This window comes from Stylophora pistillata, chromosome 6, assembly GCF_964205215.1.
Source record: "Stylophora pistillata chromosome 6, jaStyPist1.2, whole genome shotgun sequence".
NCBI lineage: Eukaryota > Metazoa > Cnidaria > Anthozoa > Scleractinia > Pocilloporidae > Stylophora > Stylophora pistillata.
This window is the reverse complement of record NC_142524.1, coordinates 8,424,143-8,442,950: the sequence shown is the minus strand read 5'-3', so window position 1 is coordinate 8,442,950 and position 18,808 is coordinate 8,424,143. Positions and strand designations below refer to the sequence as shown.

The window sequence follows — 18,808 nt, the reverse complement described above, 5'->3', positions numbered from 1 at the left end:
GTTTAGCCAATGCTACAAAATTGTCATCGTTACTATTACATCACTAATAAATACTATTATTTTTTAACTCTTGTGTTACGTATCTTTTAACAAAGTGACTCTTTACGAAAAGTTTTAAACATTGTACATAAGGAGGCTGACTCTTTCTAATCAGTGCATTGTCATTTGGATACTAATTACATCTTAAAATGCTTTAATGAAGGCCGGTCATGATCATTGGTAAACTGTGAAATCGTGGAAGGGAGATCAAACTGAAACAGATGAAACAGATTTGGACGTGTTCAGTTTAGCACCAGATCCTTGTTCAAATTTTGATACGACTCGGAGAAGTGAAGAAAGAGATCTTTCGGATTTTAAGATGCAAGTAGCATCGTCAGCGTACTGGGATATTTTATATTGAAGGCCCCCTGCTCCGGGGAGCAGGAAACCTTCAATATCTTTACAATTACGGATTTGCGTCGATAATACTTCTGAAACTAGCATATAAAGGAGGGGAGATGATGTGCATCCCTGTCTCACCCCTCTCCGTAAGTGGACAGGGATCCAATAACAATGATTTTAGAGGAGGCTTTAGAATAAAATAGTTCGACCCACCCACAAAAGGAGGGGCCGAAACCAAATTTACGCAATACTCTCATCATGACTTCGTGGTCAACTCGGTCAAAAGCTTTTTCTTGATCTAAGGAAATTAGAATACCTGGTTCATTTGTTTTGTCAATCATGTCAAGGGTGTCACGAAGTAAGGCCAATTTGAGAAGATAGTGCGGCCGACCACACTGCACGTTTGGTCTGAATGCACGATGGTGGGAACTCATTACCATAAACAAACAGGTGGGAACGTTTAACCGCCCAGTATATTGATAGAGCTTCGCAATCTATCTGTGGATATCTTGCCTGGGTAGGGGTGAGTGGACAACTGGCATAATGCAGCGGCATTACTTAATTGGTGGACTCATCTTTCTGGGTTAAGACAGCACCTACGCCTATAGGGCTTCCATCAACAAATATGGAGGTTGGTTTTCCTGGATCAAAATATGCAAGCGTAGTCTTGGTTGATAATGCAGCTTTGAGGCGTTCAAACGATGATTGTTCTGCTTCTGTCCACTGCCACTTTACCCCCTCGCAGGTGAGCCGTCGAAGGGGTCTGGTGATTACTGCGAAGTCCTTTATAAACCTTGAGCAGAAAGCTGCAGAGCTCAGGAAGCTGCGCACTTCTGAGATGTTGGTTGGAGGAGCAACATGTTGAAGAGCATCAACTTTTCTTGGATCGGGTGACATCCCCTTTTCAGAAAACACATGACCGAAGAAGAGCATGGTAGGTACTTGAAACTCACATTTTGGCAAATTGATGGTCAGTCCGCGGTGTGGAGCTGGTGAAACACCTGTTTTATGCGTCGGTCATGATCGTCCTGGTCTACACCACCAACGTAGATATCATCGCTGATATTCTTAACACCGGGTATACCACAGATTGCATCACTAACCTTCTTTTGGAAGATTTCTGCTGCACACGAGAGACCAAAATTCAAGCGTTTATATCTAAAAAGCCCAACATGGGTTGAAAATGTGGTAAGCGGTCTCGAGTCAGGGTGAAGCGGGATTTGATGATAGCCTTGATTTAAATCAATTTTGCTGAATATTTTGCAACCATTGAGATCAGACACTACATCGTCAATAGTGGGAATGATATGCCATTCCCTGACAATGGCTTTGTTTAGGGAACGCATATCAACGCAGATTCTTACTTCATTTGGTTTGTTAGGCTTTGGTACTACAACGATTGGTGATACCTATGGGGTTGGACCTTTGGCACGTTCAATGATGTCATCTTCCTCTAGTTGCTTAAGCTTCTCTTCCACTTGCTTTCTAACATGGAATGGGATCCGACGATACAGTTGAGCCAATGGCTTGACAGATTCATCTATATATATTTGAACTGGTTCCCCTTTGTATTCACTCATTCCACGAGTTTGGCCAGGATAGTTTTCCAAGAAGTCGGGAGCGTTAGGAGGTGGAGCAGCAGATAGTTGATCAACTGTGTTTATAACCCTGATAAGATTCAATTTCTGTGATGTCATCCAGCTGAGTATAGAGTTTGATGAACCTTTGGCAACATAGAATGTTTCCTCTGATAAACCATAGTCGCTAGTAATCTTAGCCTTGAACTTTCCATAAAGATCTAGCGGTTTGGCAGTCATGTATGGATACACCTTAGTGCGGGTAGCTGACAGTTGCGGCGTCTGTGTTAGGATATCGAAGTCCTTGAAACTTAAAGCATTGACAGTTGCTCCAGAAGCAGCTAACACTCGGATGGGTGTTTCTAAGATTTTAACTTGAAAGATGGGCTGGGTAGGCTGTGGTTCCTGTGAAATGGTGTGAAACGTGTATTCTTCACCGTTGTCACTATCAGCACTTGTCAAGGCAGAAGTTTCATTATCTGAGGACCCTCCAACATCTGCAGACCTAGCATGGTGTTTATTTTTGGAAGATTTCTTTAGGCGTGCAAATCTTGAGCGATTACGGTTGGGCTTGCTGCGGCAAACTTTGGAGAAGCGGTTCATCTTACCGCAACTCAAACATTCTTTACCTTGAGGGTGGTATTTCCCTTGATGTAGGTAGCCACCGCCACACAAACCACACTTTTTGCTGCGAGGTCCAGATTTTATTTGACCCCTATAGTTCTCCTTTTGTCGATCGTCGCTTACTTTACATCGACCATCGCTTACTGCGTGTGATAACTGTTTTCCCATTTCTGTAGTTTGTTCATCAGCCGTTTTCATGGCGCGAGCGGCCTTGAGAATATTTTCGAGGCTAAGGCTTTGCTCGATGGCTTTACGCCTCAGGCGAAGGGATAAGATACCCTAGATAATTTGCCGTTTGATCTCCAAATCTGTATCAGCAAATTCACACTTACGGGCAAGCAACTGAAGGCGTGTGTAGAATTCGGTTATGTTTTCACCTGATTTTTGCGTTTCTTGTCGAAAGACATAGACGTGATGATCGATACATTTTTGAGGCTCGAAATACTCAGTAAGCGCTTTGACAGCGGTCTTATATTCGTCGCTTCCTTCTGGCGGTTCTGGAACTGTGAGAGTCTCAAATATATCGCAGGTATCTTCTCCCACATAATGTAGTAGCATTGCTTTCTTTTGGGGTGCTTGGGTGACATTCATTGCTGCAAACATGTTGTTCAGACGCTTGACGTATTTTTCAAAGCGAACGGGTTTCGTGTACTGTGGTTGAAGCTCAAATTCGGGAAAAGAAGACAGATTAATCGCCCTTGTGGTAGCTGCTGAGGGTGCCGGGGCTGCTGCGGTCGCAGAAGCTGTTCAGGACTGTGAAGGTGCTGAGGTCGACGAAGATTCCGTTTCATTCATTGAACACAAAACTGATTGGTTGGTTTCGGGTCGATTCCACACTTGTAATTCAAGGATTTTTGTCTTCGATTATCGGCATCCCATCTTCGTCGCCAATTGTGATGTTTTTCATTGATTTAGACTCATGATGTATATGATTAAAAGAGATTTAATAAATGACTAAAAGAATACATCAGCCTCATGGCAACCATGATAGTTCAGATCCAGAATCCTTAGCGTGTTAATATATACATGGGGCGACTTCCGGTAGATGACATAAACATTACAGTCTTCGGCACTTTTTTCATGTGGGCGAAACCTAATATTTTGACTTTAGGACATCTGAAAAAATCCTTTAAATAGTTAAACTTGTAAAATTTTTCAGCTTTACGATATTTTATTTTTTGTTTTAAATAATAGTCTCTTTCCACAACATTTTTTTGTTGATGTTGGATAGCAGCTTGTTCCCAGCGCTAAATGTTCCTTCTAAAGATATGACGTTCTCATAAGTTCAACCATCCTGTGACATTTTTGGTGTCAAAAATGATTTTCTTTAACAATCTTTGTGTTTTGTTAGTTAACCTAATACAAACCTAAAAAGTGCTGCTGTTTTCTGAGTTCTGAGATCATTTCCTAGTTATCTCCTCTTTTAGATATGGAAAGAAGTGTTTCCCGCGTGGTTCCACGAGGACTGAAGACTGCTGTGCAAAAGAGATTTTGTTTAATTCAAACAGCGAGGGACAGTTCACTTCATGGTACGACCCTGTTGGAATGCTTTAGCCTATTTTGATTAACTTTCTCCCTGAGAAACATCTGTACATTTGTTTTAGTTTGAATCTTCAATTGTAAACGTTATTTTACGTTGCATCGTATTGGATAGACAACAGATAAAAGAAGGTGAATCAGTACGTAAGAAGAAACAATAAATTAAACTGGTCAGTTTCGAAAAATAAAATTTAATGTATTGTAGACTCTGCTCTACTGAATGCACTTTAGTTTAGGCAGTTTAATTGATATAATGCGTGCAGAAATTGTCTGAGTGTTTAAAGTAGTATTAAAATGGCAGATGAAGTTTGCGTAAGTGATTAATGAATGCTTAAATTAATTTTTTCCTTCCAGTAAACAGCCTAAGGGCTCTCTGACAAAAGTCGTGGAACGCTTACTTTAATTATTTGATGGGGAAGTGACGCATTCTACTAGCTCATTAGTACTAGAAACCTCATCAGGCTTTTCAAAGTATTGTATTTTAATTCATGGCCTATCCATATTGGCAACGAACTTCGAATCGTTGAAATAACCCGTAATCATGTTTCGTGTTAACAAAATTAAAAGTTAAGGGTCTACTCGCACTCGCAGACAAAATTAGAATTGTCCCGAAAAAATCAAAGGACAAAGTTTTGTCTCCTAGGTTGCATCCACATTAAAAATGTCGAAGCTGTTAAAGGTGTGAATTCGGTCATCAGCCAAAAATAACACCAATACTATATTTTATTGTAATTGATTCAATGTTGCTTTCGCTTTGTTTTCGCTTTGCTTTTGCTTCGCTTTGAGTGGGCACTTCTAGATCTTGAACCACCTCCACGGCTTCATAAACTTTCAATTCCAGTGATAGGATGAGTTTAATCTAATATTGATAAATTCTAAATCTCTTTAATATTGTAGTTAAAATTTTGGCATGAATGACTGTGAATCAGTATATAAGAAAAAAACATTTTCAAAACTTTTTAGCTCTGAATTATCCCATGTTCAAGCGTGCGCATCAAGAGCTCTTTCCGTTAAGCACATGAGAATTTTTTTAATGATGTTATTCATCTTTGTAAACATAAACGGATAAATTTTTCCTGAAGAATACAATTTGTGATGATGCACGCAGTTTGGAAACCATCGCGCCAAACTTGACGAAGTTAATCACTCGTACAACTACAGACCAAATTGGACTTCACGCGGTCCTCACCATTATCATTTATTTATTTATGCTCTATTTATTATTATCGATTTATCTATAGGCGATACAGCTCATTTCTAACATCAAGTGAGTGCAGTGAATATCATTCTAAAAAAAAAAAAAGCTAAAGAAAAGCTTCACACAATAATGATAAAACCTCTATGTATCTAACAACGATGTAAGCAAATTTACGATGATTTTATTCAAATTATTGGAAAACCTGGCTCTGCTTGTCTCTGTTTCTTCTGTTTGTTTAGTTATCGATCGATGAACTGAAAATTTTTAAACCTATAGTGCCGTTCGGTCTAACAACCACGGTAAATTAAACAACAATCTGAAGAGATAAAGGAATTCAAGTGTAAAAGTTTCAGATACGCAGAGTAGGTTTCAGGCTTCAGAATGTCCAACTAACAATGTTCTCTCAAATTCTTCCTCTTTTCAGAACCTAAGCAGTAAAAAGAAGACGAAACCGTTTAACCAAGATTTTTCCTACAGAGAATTGGTGATTGTTATAAAACGAGCAAGTGTTAGTGAGGAGAATGTTTATTTTACAACCTTAGCTAGTCCTAGCTAATTTGAATTTTGGAAAGCTTTGCTACGCACAGAGGGACTTTGAGCGAAAAAATAAAGCAGCAGCCATTACTCAAACCTACCGTTCATCGTGTTCAGTAGCAAAATTTCTCTTTGGTCGGATACTGTGGTTTTCACGCTCTCTTTCCCATATTCTCCCTCCGGTTTCTGTTCAACTCCCATCTTCTTACGAGGTACAGAGGTACTGAAGTTTATTGAAGCTTAATAAGAAAGCTTAATAGGAAATGACAAATTACAAATTACAAATTAATCTAATTTATTTAATTAATCTAATTATTATTGATCTAATTTACACTTTCATGTTCATGAAGATCGTTCACGCCCGCAAATAGCAGGAGCTAGTCGAGGCGGGCGAGAATTAGAGGTACAGCAGTGATGATAGAGTACAAATAAAGCTTAAACATAAATTAATAACATTTCCAGAAAAAGACAGCCACTTAAAACTCGTATATGCAACTGCATCATTAAACATAAGAATATAGTAACACTACAATGTAGAATATAAATTATAAAGCCAGTTTATAATAAGTATTTTTTGAAATAGAAGGGGCGATTCAATATAGTAATCCTCAGCCTCTAGGAACGAAAATAACATGTCCTCTCTTCGGGAGATCCACGAAGTCCATTGCTCTCCTCCAGTTCCCTCGTGGGCAAAGTTTGTTCCATTTTGATCACGAAAAACAAGATCATCAACAGCACAATTACACAGAGTATACTAAAAAATTCGTGAATTTGAAGCATGCTTGTCCAAATTATTTCCTTCTAAAAGGCCAGCTGGCAGAGACGAAAGAATCTGACGGCTGCCTGAAGAGTACAGTCTACTTAACCCGACTGCTGAATAGAATTCCTGGTAAAAAATCCCTGCTGACAAGACATCACATTCTATCCGCCCGAACCAAATTATTAGAAAACTTCAAGAGCCATAATTGGTCCCAATCATGGCTCTTGAAAACTTTTGTATGGGACAACGTGCACTTGTTTTCCGTCCTGTCATAGTTTTGTTTATTTTGCATTGAACATCAACAAAGAATGCGATAATTCAGTTTGAAAGGTCAGTGAACTCTGTGAAGCTTAAATGTCCGTCTAATTTATCGCGTGGGCCAATGATTCACTATCGTGTAGAATCTTTTATGCAAGTCTTCTAGAACACAGAAAAATTTCAACATATCCGGCTCGTATGTCAGCACGTTGAATTCAGATCCAAAGTTTAATTGCTAACTTTTTTATCCGCTAAACATTTGCCTAAAATTTAAAACAGTAGACGATGACTCGTACGCCGGTTACGATGCTTTGTCAGTCATAGAGCAAACTTTCCCCCTTGTTAACTCAAGTTAGTTAAGCAACCTTAACCGTTGCTAGGCGATAAATATTGACTCTAAGGCGTTATAAAGTATTACCGTTTGTCCCATGACATATACGATATATAAGACACGATAATAACTTATTATTATAATGTACTTAACCACGATGAATAAGCACAACCTTTTTTTACGAATTATCGACTCTGTTGCTAATTCTTGCAGAGATTGCCCAAATAGTTGGAAAGCTTCAAAACCTATAAGTGGAGTACACGCTGTAATTAGCCATTTCACTCATAACACTGAGGTTAAAATATTCACATCCAACATAATCTTTGATCAAAACTGTAATACTGTCATGCAAAAATTCTTTAGTGTTTTGTTTTCGAGGCCGTGAAAAATATATTCCGTCCGCTCGAAATATAATTGGATTACGGGTGGCTTCATCAAAATAAAAAAAAAAAACAAGGAATCATAATTTATATTTTAGTTAGCTATTAGAACAGCTGAGGATGCATTTTTAAGCGAGTTTTCAGTTTGTTGCGATTTTTTTCGTCTTTTGATAAAGAAAGGTTGAATTTCTAAGTTTTTGCGTGACACGATACTGAAAAGGCGCCCGAGTATGCTGTCAGGTGCATTGATTATTTATTTCATGCCGCGGCATGAGATGATCCATAAACGGAGGAAATATATTCACATACATTGACGCTTTTGGTCTAAATTGGAAGGCTGGCATACTTTTGGAGAATTTAACGACCCTTTCCTTTGCGGTTCAATTTTTATTTCTTTGATATTGAACACCCGTATACACTTTATTTTGAACACCTGTTCACTTCTAGACAACTAGAGAAGGAAAATGTCGAAACAAAATAATTTTCCGAGGGGCCAAAGGGTGGTTAGCGCTGTGCGTCAGCGGTGAGACAGACTGATCCAGCGCTAGCCACTTTTAAACTCGCTTCAAATTGCGAAATGACAACAAACACCCACGCATTTTAAGAGGCGTTGACCCCTATCGTGACTAATTCGCCAACAAAGCTTTTTTTTTTAACAAATCGGAAGTTACCTCTATTGTCTTAGCATCTGTGGTTTTCCTGTTTCTAGAAAAAGTACAAGGTACGTGTATACTTTGTAAAATTTAAATTTCAGAAGATGTTTGCGTAGAGGTTTTAATTAAATTCAAAATTAAGCGAAATTTTCCCGTTGTAGACTTAAGTCATACCTGAAACCCTCCTATACAAATTTATTGAAATGATGCAAACTTGCTGTTTTTTGCGCTATTCACGAGCAAAGTTAGTGTGCCTCTACTCGGGTACTGATTTCGGCCATTTTACGGCCACCGAGCTCGTTTCAGTTTTCGTCTTTTTCCAGAGTAAGGACGGAAGCAAGTCTGGGAGAAAACCTTACCACGTTTCTAAGATCAGTTCAAGGTTTCTCTGACTGAAATATGAAGATAGTCATCTCGAAACCCGCGTTTTTCGGTCGATGTGCCACATCTCATGTGGTAGGACGTTCTCAAGTGGGTAAAAAACCGGCACCAAAACTAAATATGATATCAGGTGTTTTGTTTCATATCACGATGTTATTAACGCCCCCACCGCACCACTGCTTTCCATTTGATCTTCCGACGGCGTCATGGCTGTCCGCGTTTGATGACAATCCTTTATTGGGTAACTTCTCTGCCTCGACATCTAAAGTGATTCATATTGTGGGAAGTCGCAGCACAAGGCGGTCCGTTTAGACAATTACGAGCAAGTTCCTTGACTTCTTTCAGAAATACCATGCATGTCTCTCAAGAGTGGTTCAACGTAGCAGGTTTGATGTTATTTCTTTGCATCCTGTTTTACATGAAAATGTTGAGCAGAATTGTTCAGATTCGAGAGCAGCAAGAAAACAATCGACAACAGATTTTACTAGCGATGAGGCAAAATCCGATGAGAAATGAAGAGCACCAAAATATTGAGGTGGTTACTAGTAAAAATTATCCTGAAGAACACGATGAACGCCCAAGTTAGGTAAGTCGATTCCAGTATATTTGAAAAAAACCCTTTATTACATTTCTACAACAGAAAGGTAAACAGTTTAGGTTTTCTGATGATTAGTTCATCCCTGTTATATCTTTATTTCAAGTATTGGGAGGAAAGAGTTGTGCATATTGGAGTAAATATTGCTGTAAGCCTTAATTTCAATTTGTTTAACAATTCTTGTATTCTGTTGGTTGATCCAATACAAACCTAAAAAGTGCTGCTTTCTTTTGAGTCCTGAGTTCATTTCCTTCTTGTTTCCTCTTTTAGATATGGAAAGAAGAGTTTTCCCGCGTGGTTCTTCGAGGACTGAGGAATGTTCAGTGTAGAAGAAACTTTGTTTAAACCAAACGGCGGGAGACAGTTTATTTCGTAGTACAACCATGTTGGAATGTTTTAAAAAATTTTGCTTGACTTTCCCCCAGTGAAACATCGTTACATTCGTTTTAGTCCGAATCTTTAATTAAAAGCGTTTTTTAATACTGTTTTATACTGGATAGATACTTAAAACATATGATCCAGTTGACCAATCAGTAATTGCTGTTTAAATCACTCTAGTTCTTCTTTTCTTTTAGTTATCTGCGAAGATAAGAAACAGTGCAAAAGGAAATAGACCTCCGATCAGTGTTACGAATGGTTAAGTCATTGTATTTATGTTATTTCAAAACAGATTTTTACTGCGATAGCAAAACAATCCTGAATTTTTTCTGAGGGCAGTTCAAAGCCATCATGATTTCACGTGGTTTGCGTGATCGCATTTCTCATGTTGACAGATGTTTGTTCATAATATTTGCGTGATTACCCTTCAGGGTGAGAGGTTGACAGGCTTTCTAGTATAAGAATATTACCCTTTTTCCCATAGGTGTCTGCTTTTGCTCTTACCTTTTACAGTAAAATTTAATAAAAGTTCTTAATGTAATTTCCCTAAAGCCGTGCTGGAATGCTTTAGAAACATTCCTGAGAAATATCGGAACTATTGCCTTCGTCTAAATGTTCATTTGTAAATGTTATTTCATATTGTATTTTACTAGATAAACACTAGATCAAAGAAGGTGAAGAAACATTTTTAGTGCTTTCAAGTCTGCAAAATACCTTCGGAAGCTGAATTATCCTATGTTTAAGTAAGCGAACTCTTCCGTCAATTGGTTCTGTAATTAATTCTTCCTTGACTGCTCCTCTGAGTAATCAAGAGCTCTTTCCGTTAAGCACATGAAGGTTTTAATGATATTATTATCTTAGTAAACATAAATGTACATATATCTTATCAACCAAGCGCCAGGGGCCTGAGGTCTTGACAGTACGGACCTCGCTGCGCTCGGTCCGTACAAAAAAGACCGAGGGCCGATATTTTTCCAGTACGGACCCGTGCAAGCTTGGTTAATAAGAGATTTATTACACGACTGAAGTTCAAAGGGACACAAGTGCGGTATCATTCGGGACTATTCGGGACAGTGCGCGGTCCAATACTGAGAGAATATTGACCGGCAATAGAGCATTTTGGTTGGTTGATTTTAGTTATTGGCCCTCTGACTTTCCGAGTCGTGTAATAAGTACCTTTACTGACGAATAAAATATATGATGCATGTTGTAAGGAACCATTTTATCGGGTCAAACCTTTGGAGGTTTAGCCCGAAGTCAAAGTCGAAGTCACAAAAGCAGATGTTTCGATTGCAAATCGGAGCGTTGGTGAAAAATAGCTGAACCGTATTTCCGCACTTATTTTGCAAGGTACATGAATTAGGTTGTTGTTGATTAGGCTTTGACTGAATTTGAACGTATCAACCACATTAGAGAAACCACCGAGCGCGTCGGCTAATCTGCTTAATGCATTGGAGCATGGCTTTTCTGAAGTTACACATTGTTATATAGACCTTTCTCTAATGCTAACCTTTTGTTTGTTGAGCGGCACGCCGACAGCGACTTTTTTCTTTTTTCAACGTTTCCGTATTTGGAACACAACGCTGCTCCTATAACTTATGCTTAAATTTAGGCTCGACTGGCGCTTTTTGATACGGTTACACATTCAGCCACTTTTGAATTCCTACATAGAAATGAAATGCGAATAGTAGTAGCCTTAGTCATTTTTAAAACTTCATTATGCAGTACAAAACACCGTTGATAACAGTTTCTCTGATCATGAATTGAGCCAGTTTCGCTCGAGGGCACGAAACTGTGTCGCGTGTGAGTGACCCAAGATGTAAATTTCCTTCTCGATTTGCTTCAACGGTGTATCGCACTGTGGAGTGGAAATATTTTTAGCTCAGCATTAATTTTCTGCCATTGAAGGAAAAAGAAGGAAAGGATTTGGAGAAGATTGTGAGCGGTTGGTCCGAAAGATGTGGAAAAGCTTGTCGCACGCTTCCCATGCATGAAGCTCGATTTTTCTTAGTTTTTTCGTGATAATCTGTCATAATGATTCTTTTGTCGCTTGAAAAATGAATTATGCAAAGAAGGATAATCTGTAAATGCGAATGTCTATTTTTTCTTATTAATTAGCGACGAGTGCCTCTAGCATCCATCATGATGCTTTCCCAAAGAGACGAAAGTCTGTCCGCCCACATTGGCGTCACTGCTAGGTCATGCTTCTATTTGTTTACTTAGCAAGAGTTCATTCAAGTAATAATGTGTCAGAATTCATTCTGAATTACAGTGTACTGGCTCAAAACTTTTATTAGCTGTTGCTGCTTGCTTCTTTGCAGTTACGCCAACCCATTCCGGCCAGAGGAAATTCTTTAAACAAAAATGCTACTTACTTTTCGGGAATTTGTAAGTTCATTCTGTTCCATGTTACTGCTGACGATCTTCTTCACAGCTGTGCTTTAAGGGGAAACCATGGTGATTGATCAACATCGAGCATTCGTCAGAAGACCGGAAGTAATCAGAAACTGACAGAGGGAATGGTGACGACAGAACGAAAATTATAGTGTTCCACTGAGAAAAAACTATGCCACTGACAGAGGGAATCGTGACGACAGAGCGAAAATTACAGTGTTCCACTGAGAAAAAACCATGTCACTGACAGAGGGAATGGTGACGACAGAGCGAAAATTACAGTGTTCCACTGAGAAAAAGCTATGCCACTGAACATGATGAACGTCAATGCTGATACAGTCACAAGTACTTTGTTTCATTTACTTCTGTGGAGCAAGCTAACTGTCCACTTCGTCTTTTTCCACAGCCCCTAAAGAAACAGTCTCTCGCCGTATTGGTGAAAAACGACTTTTGGCTTTTATTGCATTGTTTTTTCTTGTTGAAACAAGAAAGAAGAATAAAAAGAAGTTGTCTCTCGTCTTGCGTAGTGCCACAGGAAATTTGTTTAACATTGATTGTGGTAAGGGCAGTAAATAGTATCAGACTGTTGTTCTTTAGTTTTTGACTTATTCCATTTTTCAACCGTTGATTGTGATTTTAAATTCCATTTTCAACCGTTAATTGTGATTTTAAACCAAATGATTATTTTCGAAGAGAAATAATCGATCCTTAAAAAGTACTAAATTAGTCAGTGTTATTGAATCAGGTGGCCAAAATCCTCCGATAAGCCTGAGGGGGTTTCCTCTGTTAATGAGAGGTTATCGAATATTTCAAATCTTTATAAGCTCTTTCTATTTTGATCAACTGAATAAAGGATCAGCAACAATGGAGAATACGAGCTTTGGTAAGAAGAACGCGCCATAGGCTGGACTTAAATTGGTTGCACTCAAAAGTGTGATACCTATTTTAAAGCAAATAGAGAATCTTTTGCACAATACATAACGCGGAATTTGTAAACAAGGCCGTAACGTTTTAAATCCTGTTGTGTTTTAGTATCAAACAATAGGGATGCGAGCTAACTGCTGATGCAGCTTCCTGCATTACAAAGCATATTGTTTGGGCTAGACAATAGAATATTGTAGAGTACGTATAACCTGAGCGGTGTCCCCTGATAGCTGTTCGTGACAAGAAAAGTCAAGAACTACAGTGAAAGTTAGCGTTCGGTAATCGTCTATGAAAACTTCATCACCATTTTAATTTCAACTTTCCTTTAAACTCCCATACAGTGGGGCAAGTCTCTGGCCTCGGTCAAGCGCGGTGAAGTTGTACGGCTATGACTCAATTTAGTACGTATCATTCTAAAAAACTAAAGGAAAACTTTACACAGCAACAAACCTCGATGTATCTAACAAAGATTTAAGCGAAATTCTTTGATTATACTTAAATTATTGGTAAACCTGGCTCTGATTATCTCATTTTTTTCTGTTTCTCTAGTTATCGATCGATTAACTGAAAATGTTTAATCCTATGGCGCCGTAAATACAAAATTAAGGAGTGCGAGGTGAAATGTTTCAGTTAAACAAAGTAGGTTTCCAGCTTCAGAATGTCCACTGGCAATGTTCTCTCAATTTCTTCCTTTTTTCAGGACCTGAACAGGAAAAATAAAGATAAAAATTTTTTACCAAGGGTTTTCCTACAGAGAACTGATGACTGTTATATGGGGCGAGCAATGTTTTGCGAGGAGAATTTTAATTTTTATAACCCTATAGCTAGTCCCAGCTAATTTGAATTTGGGAAAGCTTTGCTATGCATGATATGCATACTTAGAGAGAATTTGAGCGAAAAAACTAAACAGCAACCATTACTCAGTCCCACCGTTCATCGTGGTCTGTAGGAAAGTTTCTCTTTGGTCGGATGCTGTGATTTTCATGCACTCTTATCTCCCATCTTCTCCCGCCGTCTCTATTCAACACCTTCTTTCAAATCTAGGAGGTTCATTAATATTCACCGGTTTCCTCTCCTGAAAAGTTCTTTCCATTTTGATCAGAAACAAAAACATCATGAACAGCACAAACATACAGAGTAGGCTACAAAATTCGTGAATATGAAACATGATTATACAAATGATGTCCTTCCAAAGGGCCGGCTGGCAGAGATCGAACAATTTGTCTAATACCCGTAAACAGTATAGTCTAATTTATAATTTGAAGTTATAAACAAAGTTGAAATGGTAAATTGATTATATTTCCGGCGTACTTTAATTAAATAGGTAAAATACCACCATAGTACCCACAAGCTATATGACACACTCATTTCTCACCGATTAAATAAGACGATGATATCACAGCGGTGATGTATTGTTCAATTACTGTTTATGCTGTCAGAGAAGGAACAATTTGTACGCTGGTTGACAGATATCAGATTTAATATAGCCTAATCTGGCTGTCAAATAACAGATTATATTTACCTATGGTCTAACTTGATAAATAACTGAAAACTGATACTACAAGATAACCTATTTCTCGCTCATTTCTCAAACATAACACCGTTTTTTTCTTGCGCTAAGTGACCTGTCAGTGGGTGGTAATCAACACTCGAAGGACCCCGACCGAGTGTTAAAGCACATGATGTCAAATTAAACGTCAACCTGGCGCAGGGTAACACTAATGGTTTTAATCTAGATATTTTACATTGCATTTGAGTAAAGCGTTCATTAACTTATCTCTAGATCTTTTTCCAGTGTTATTAATCCTCAAATGTCGCACCATGACTTTCGATTTCGAGTGCTTGAAATGCTTTAAAAACTTCTGATGTGTTCAAAGTCTATCGGAAAGAAGACTCGAAATATATCGAATTGTAATCATGGTTGTCGTAGAAATTTTCAAAGACAAGTTAGCAAGGTCGGAATAAACCTTTTGCTGGGCTAAAATTCTTTCCTTCATACAGAGACATCACTTTAAACCCCTATCAAAACGTCTTAGTAGAAAACTGTTTTATTTTTCAGACATTTTATCATTTTATGACTTGGCAGCCTTTTGCCTTGCGTGAAATACCAACCGGCGCTGCAGCTCTTCAAAGTAATGCTATCTGCTGGTCACCAGTAAACCTTACTGTAAAGTTCAAGCTGTGCATAATAATAGTAATAATAATAATAATAATAATAATAATAATAATAATAAGCAGAGTTCATTGCAAATCTGAAAGCAGTCATGACATGTGCGTTACTGGGGGGATTAAACATATATGTCATAAATTAATAATCAGACCGCATGAGACAGCCATTGATTACTATTTGTAATCATGATATTGTGTTTATTATTCTAAATCTGATGGCAGTCATGATATGTTTGTTCTTTGCATTAGTCACGATATTGTGTTACGTTCTTAAAGTTAGACAATCAAACTCCCATGATTCATATCATTCATAAATTATAAGACGGGAAGGCACCGCTCAAGACATTCCGTTCACAGAATTTCGTGTAGGTTCCTTGAATTCTTACATCTAAACTGTTTTGGGAGCCGTGGTATTCTCTCAAGAGTGTTTCAACGCAGCATGTTTTATGCTTCTACTCTGTTCTAAGTTAGTAAACCAGCTTTCCAGAGTCAGTCGTTGAAAATAGTCAGTGCTGTAGGTTAGGCATTGCGCAGAGTCCCAGTCAATGTTGTGGTTGGTAAGTCGATGGTGTTCAGCAATGTGATTGCTGACATCACCTTTCCTCGTCGCCCGTCTGTGTTCAGTCAGTCTTGTTGTGAGGTTTCTGCCAGTCTCACCGATGTAGGAGGCTTGGCAGTCGGAACAATTGATCTTATAAATCGTTCCCTGTCTGTTCCTCGGTTCGTCTTTGTCTTTAACGTTGGTTAGTAACTGACGTAATGTGGTGATGGGTTTGTGGGCGACGCGGATATTGAAGGGTAGTAAGATGCGCGAGATGTTTTCAGACATGCCTTTTATGTACGGTATGGTTGCTGTAGTCGTAGGGGTTGCGGTGTCGTTTGTTTCGGTACCCGCCCCATACAAACGACTCATTCACGACATAAACATCACAAACGACCGAAAAAGAACAACCTAACTTTACCGACAGACCGAAACAGACCAATCACGACCGACTTACGTCACTTGAGTCTTACAGCCAATAACATCACGGCAAAACCAACCGATCATTTCACACGAACTGGAATAACAACATTTTACTGACAACAATCATTCACTTGACTCTGATGATGACTTCCGCACAGGTTGTCGAAACGTCAGTCACTGCCACCGACAACAGTCCTTCTCAGGACTACACTCACCCGGACGATCAGACTACACCTTCACAGAAACAAAGGTATCAAAAATTGTGTTCTGCCACCTTAAGCAGAGCTCTTCAGGTCCGAGAGCCGAAAGATAATAATCGACAACAGAATACATCAGGGAAGAGGCAAAATCCGTTGAGAAATGAAGAACACCAAAATATTAAGGTCGTTATTAGCAAGAAATACCCTAAAGAGCACGATGAACGCCAAAGTTAGGTAAGTCGATCCCTTTTTTTTGAAAAATTTTTCACCAATTTATTTCATTTCTGATATTTAATGAATCTCAGTTGTAGTTTTACTTGCACTGTTAGGAGGAAAGAGCTATGCACATTGGAGTAAACATTTCCCAAAGTTATGTCGATCAATTCTTAATGAGAAGAACTTGTTTAACAATTTTTGTGATGTGTTTTTTAACCTCCTACAATAATTATGCATGCAAATCCACTGTTCTCATATCATGGTGTAGAAGAACGAAGAGCGTGAACAAGTTCTGAGATCATTTCCAATTTATTTTCTGTTTTAGATATGAAAAAAACAAAAGTGGTTCATATGAAAGAAATAAAAGTGGTTCTGTGTGTGTTTTCATGGTTCGGTGAGGCCCGAGGAAACTTTTGTGGAAGGGATTTTGTTTAATTCAAACCTAAAGGAGACAGTTTGTTGACTTTCTCCCTGATAAACATAATTCATATCAAATTTGATTTTAATCTGATTATTCGACTGTAAACGTTTTTTCATGGCTATGTAAGCCTCCTTCAGTCAAGGCTGCCTTAGTAACTGCGCCCTTGAAGTTCATGGGGGTTCAGTTAGAACAGCGTCGTCTATGGCTGGTGAGACCGATGCGAGAGTGACAGTCTCTACCGCACACAGAGCAGGTGTAGCTGGTTGCAGTTGGTACACTTTATTGATTTCTTTTCGCTTTGCTCTTTTTTCAACGGCAATGGTTTTGATCCTGTCCTCGCCGTCCTTAAGCTGCTTATGGAGCAGGCAGCGCCAGCTGTTGCGGTCAGCCGCAGTGTCCTCCTAATTCACTGTATCGATGTCAAGGGCCTTCATGTCGCGTTTGCAGACATCTTTGTATTGTAGCTGCGCCGGGCGGCCACAAGGCCGTTTGCCGGAGGCAAGTTCACCAAAGAGGATATCCTTGGGGATTCAACCATCCTCCATACGGCGTACGTGGCCGATCTAGCGCAGTCTGCACTGCCTGAGTAGCGTGAACATGGTGGGGAGGCCAGCACGATCCAGGACTTCGATGTTGGGCACTTTGTCTCTCCAGCTGATGCCAAGGATGCGGCGGAGACTTTCCAAGTGAAAGCTGTTCAGCTTCCGCTCCTGCTTGGTGTACGTTGTCCATGTCTCACTCCCGTACAGGAGGGTGCAGATGATGCATGCATTGTATACTGCCATTTTCGTTATGATGGTAAGCTTGGGGTTCTCTTAGACGTGGCTGGTAAGTCGTCCCAGCGTTGTTGCAGCTTTGCCAATGCGCTTGTCAAGTTCGGTATCCAGGGACAGGTTGTCGGGGATGGTGGAGCCGAGGTAGCTGAACTCGTGGACTACTTCCAGCTGGTAGTTGTCGATGGTGATTACAGGTGGCGTGTTTACGTCCTGGCCCAGTACGTTGGTCTGCTTCAGGCTGATGGTCAATCCAAAGTCTTCGCAAGGTTGGGAGAATCTATCCATCAGGCGCTGTAAGTCTTGCACACGGTGCGAGGTGACTGCTGCGTCGTCTGCGAAGAGCATGTCCCTGATAGTGGTTTTGCGGATCTTGGTTTTTGCTCTGAGTCGTACGATGTTGTACAGGTTGCCGTCTGATCTCGTGTGCATGTAAACTCCTTCGGTCGATTTCCCAAAAGCGTGTTTCAGGAGGAGGGAGAAGAAGATGCTGAAGAGTGTCGGAGCAAGGACACATCCTTGTTTCACGCCGCTTTTGATGTCAAAGGCGTCGGACATGCTGCCCTCGTACTGGATGGCTGCCTTCATGTCAGTATGAAATCATGGCTACAGACTTAAATTAAATGAATAGCAATCAAAGGATTGATACAGCTTTCAACAGCAAGTGTCTAGTTAATTTAGCTTTACAAAAATGACTTTCGAGTATCTCATATTAAAACTTGGTGGTTTATCAAGAGCTATTCTTGTCAATTAAGATTTTTTAAGTTGTGGCAGAGCCACTCGAAAACCTCTTTTTCAACTTTGTCTCATTGTTTATTCACTGCTGTATTTTCTTTATGATAATGTAGCGCTCGCTGTATTCTGCAACAAACGAGATGGCCGCTCTTGTGGCTGTGTCGATCTGTGTTCGTTAAGATAAGTTACAAAATATTTTATATTCGTTTCAGGGCGATAAGAGTAGACTGATTTGCCTGATAATCTTAATCAACATGACTTCGGAGCTTCATTATGCAGGCAATTTTTAGAGAAACTGAGGCACAAAATACTACCGGCCCCTTTCTTTTATTTTGAAATTAAAGCTCCTCAGAACCATGCAAACATTATAATGCTGATATCCTTCGTTATTTGTTCAGTCATCTCGTTTAGCTATCCATCTAT

The 18,808-nt window shown here is 39.3% G+C and overlaps 1 protein-coding gene, 1 long non-coding RNA gene and 1 pseudogene across 2 annotated transcripts; 1 reads left to right on the top strand and 2 right to left on the bottom strand.

Annotated features, from left to right (window-relative positions):
• Window positions 1–1,790: 1,790 nt before the first annotated feature.
• On the bottom strand, window positions 1,791–6,054 carry LOC148728084 (uncharacterized; annotated as a pseudogene).
• A 2,748-nt stretch (window positions 6,055–8,802) lies between these two features.
• On the top strand, window positions 8,803–10,119 carry LOC148728083 (uncharacterized). The gene is made up of 2 exons (XR_015988859.1): window positions 8,803–9,202; window positions 9,482–10,119. It is a non-coding gene; the product is annotated as an uncharacterized LOC148728083 (long non-coding RNA).
• Window positions 10,120–17,692: 7,573 nt separating this feature from the next.
• On the bottom strand, window positions 17,693–18,238 carry LOC148728082 (uncharacterized). The gene has a single exon (XM_088724914.1). The coding sequence runs from the start codon at window positions 18,236–18,238 to the stop codon at window positions 17,693–17,695; it is 546 nt and encodes a 181-aa protein (XP_088581040.1).
• Between the last annotated feature and the right edge of the window lie 570 nt (window positions 18,239–18,808).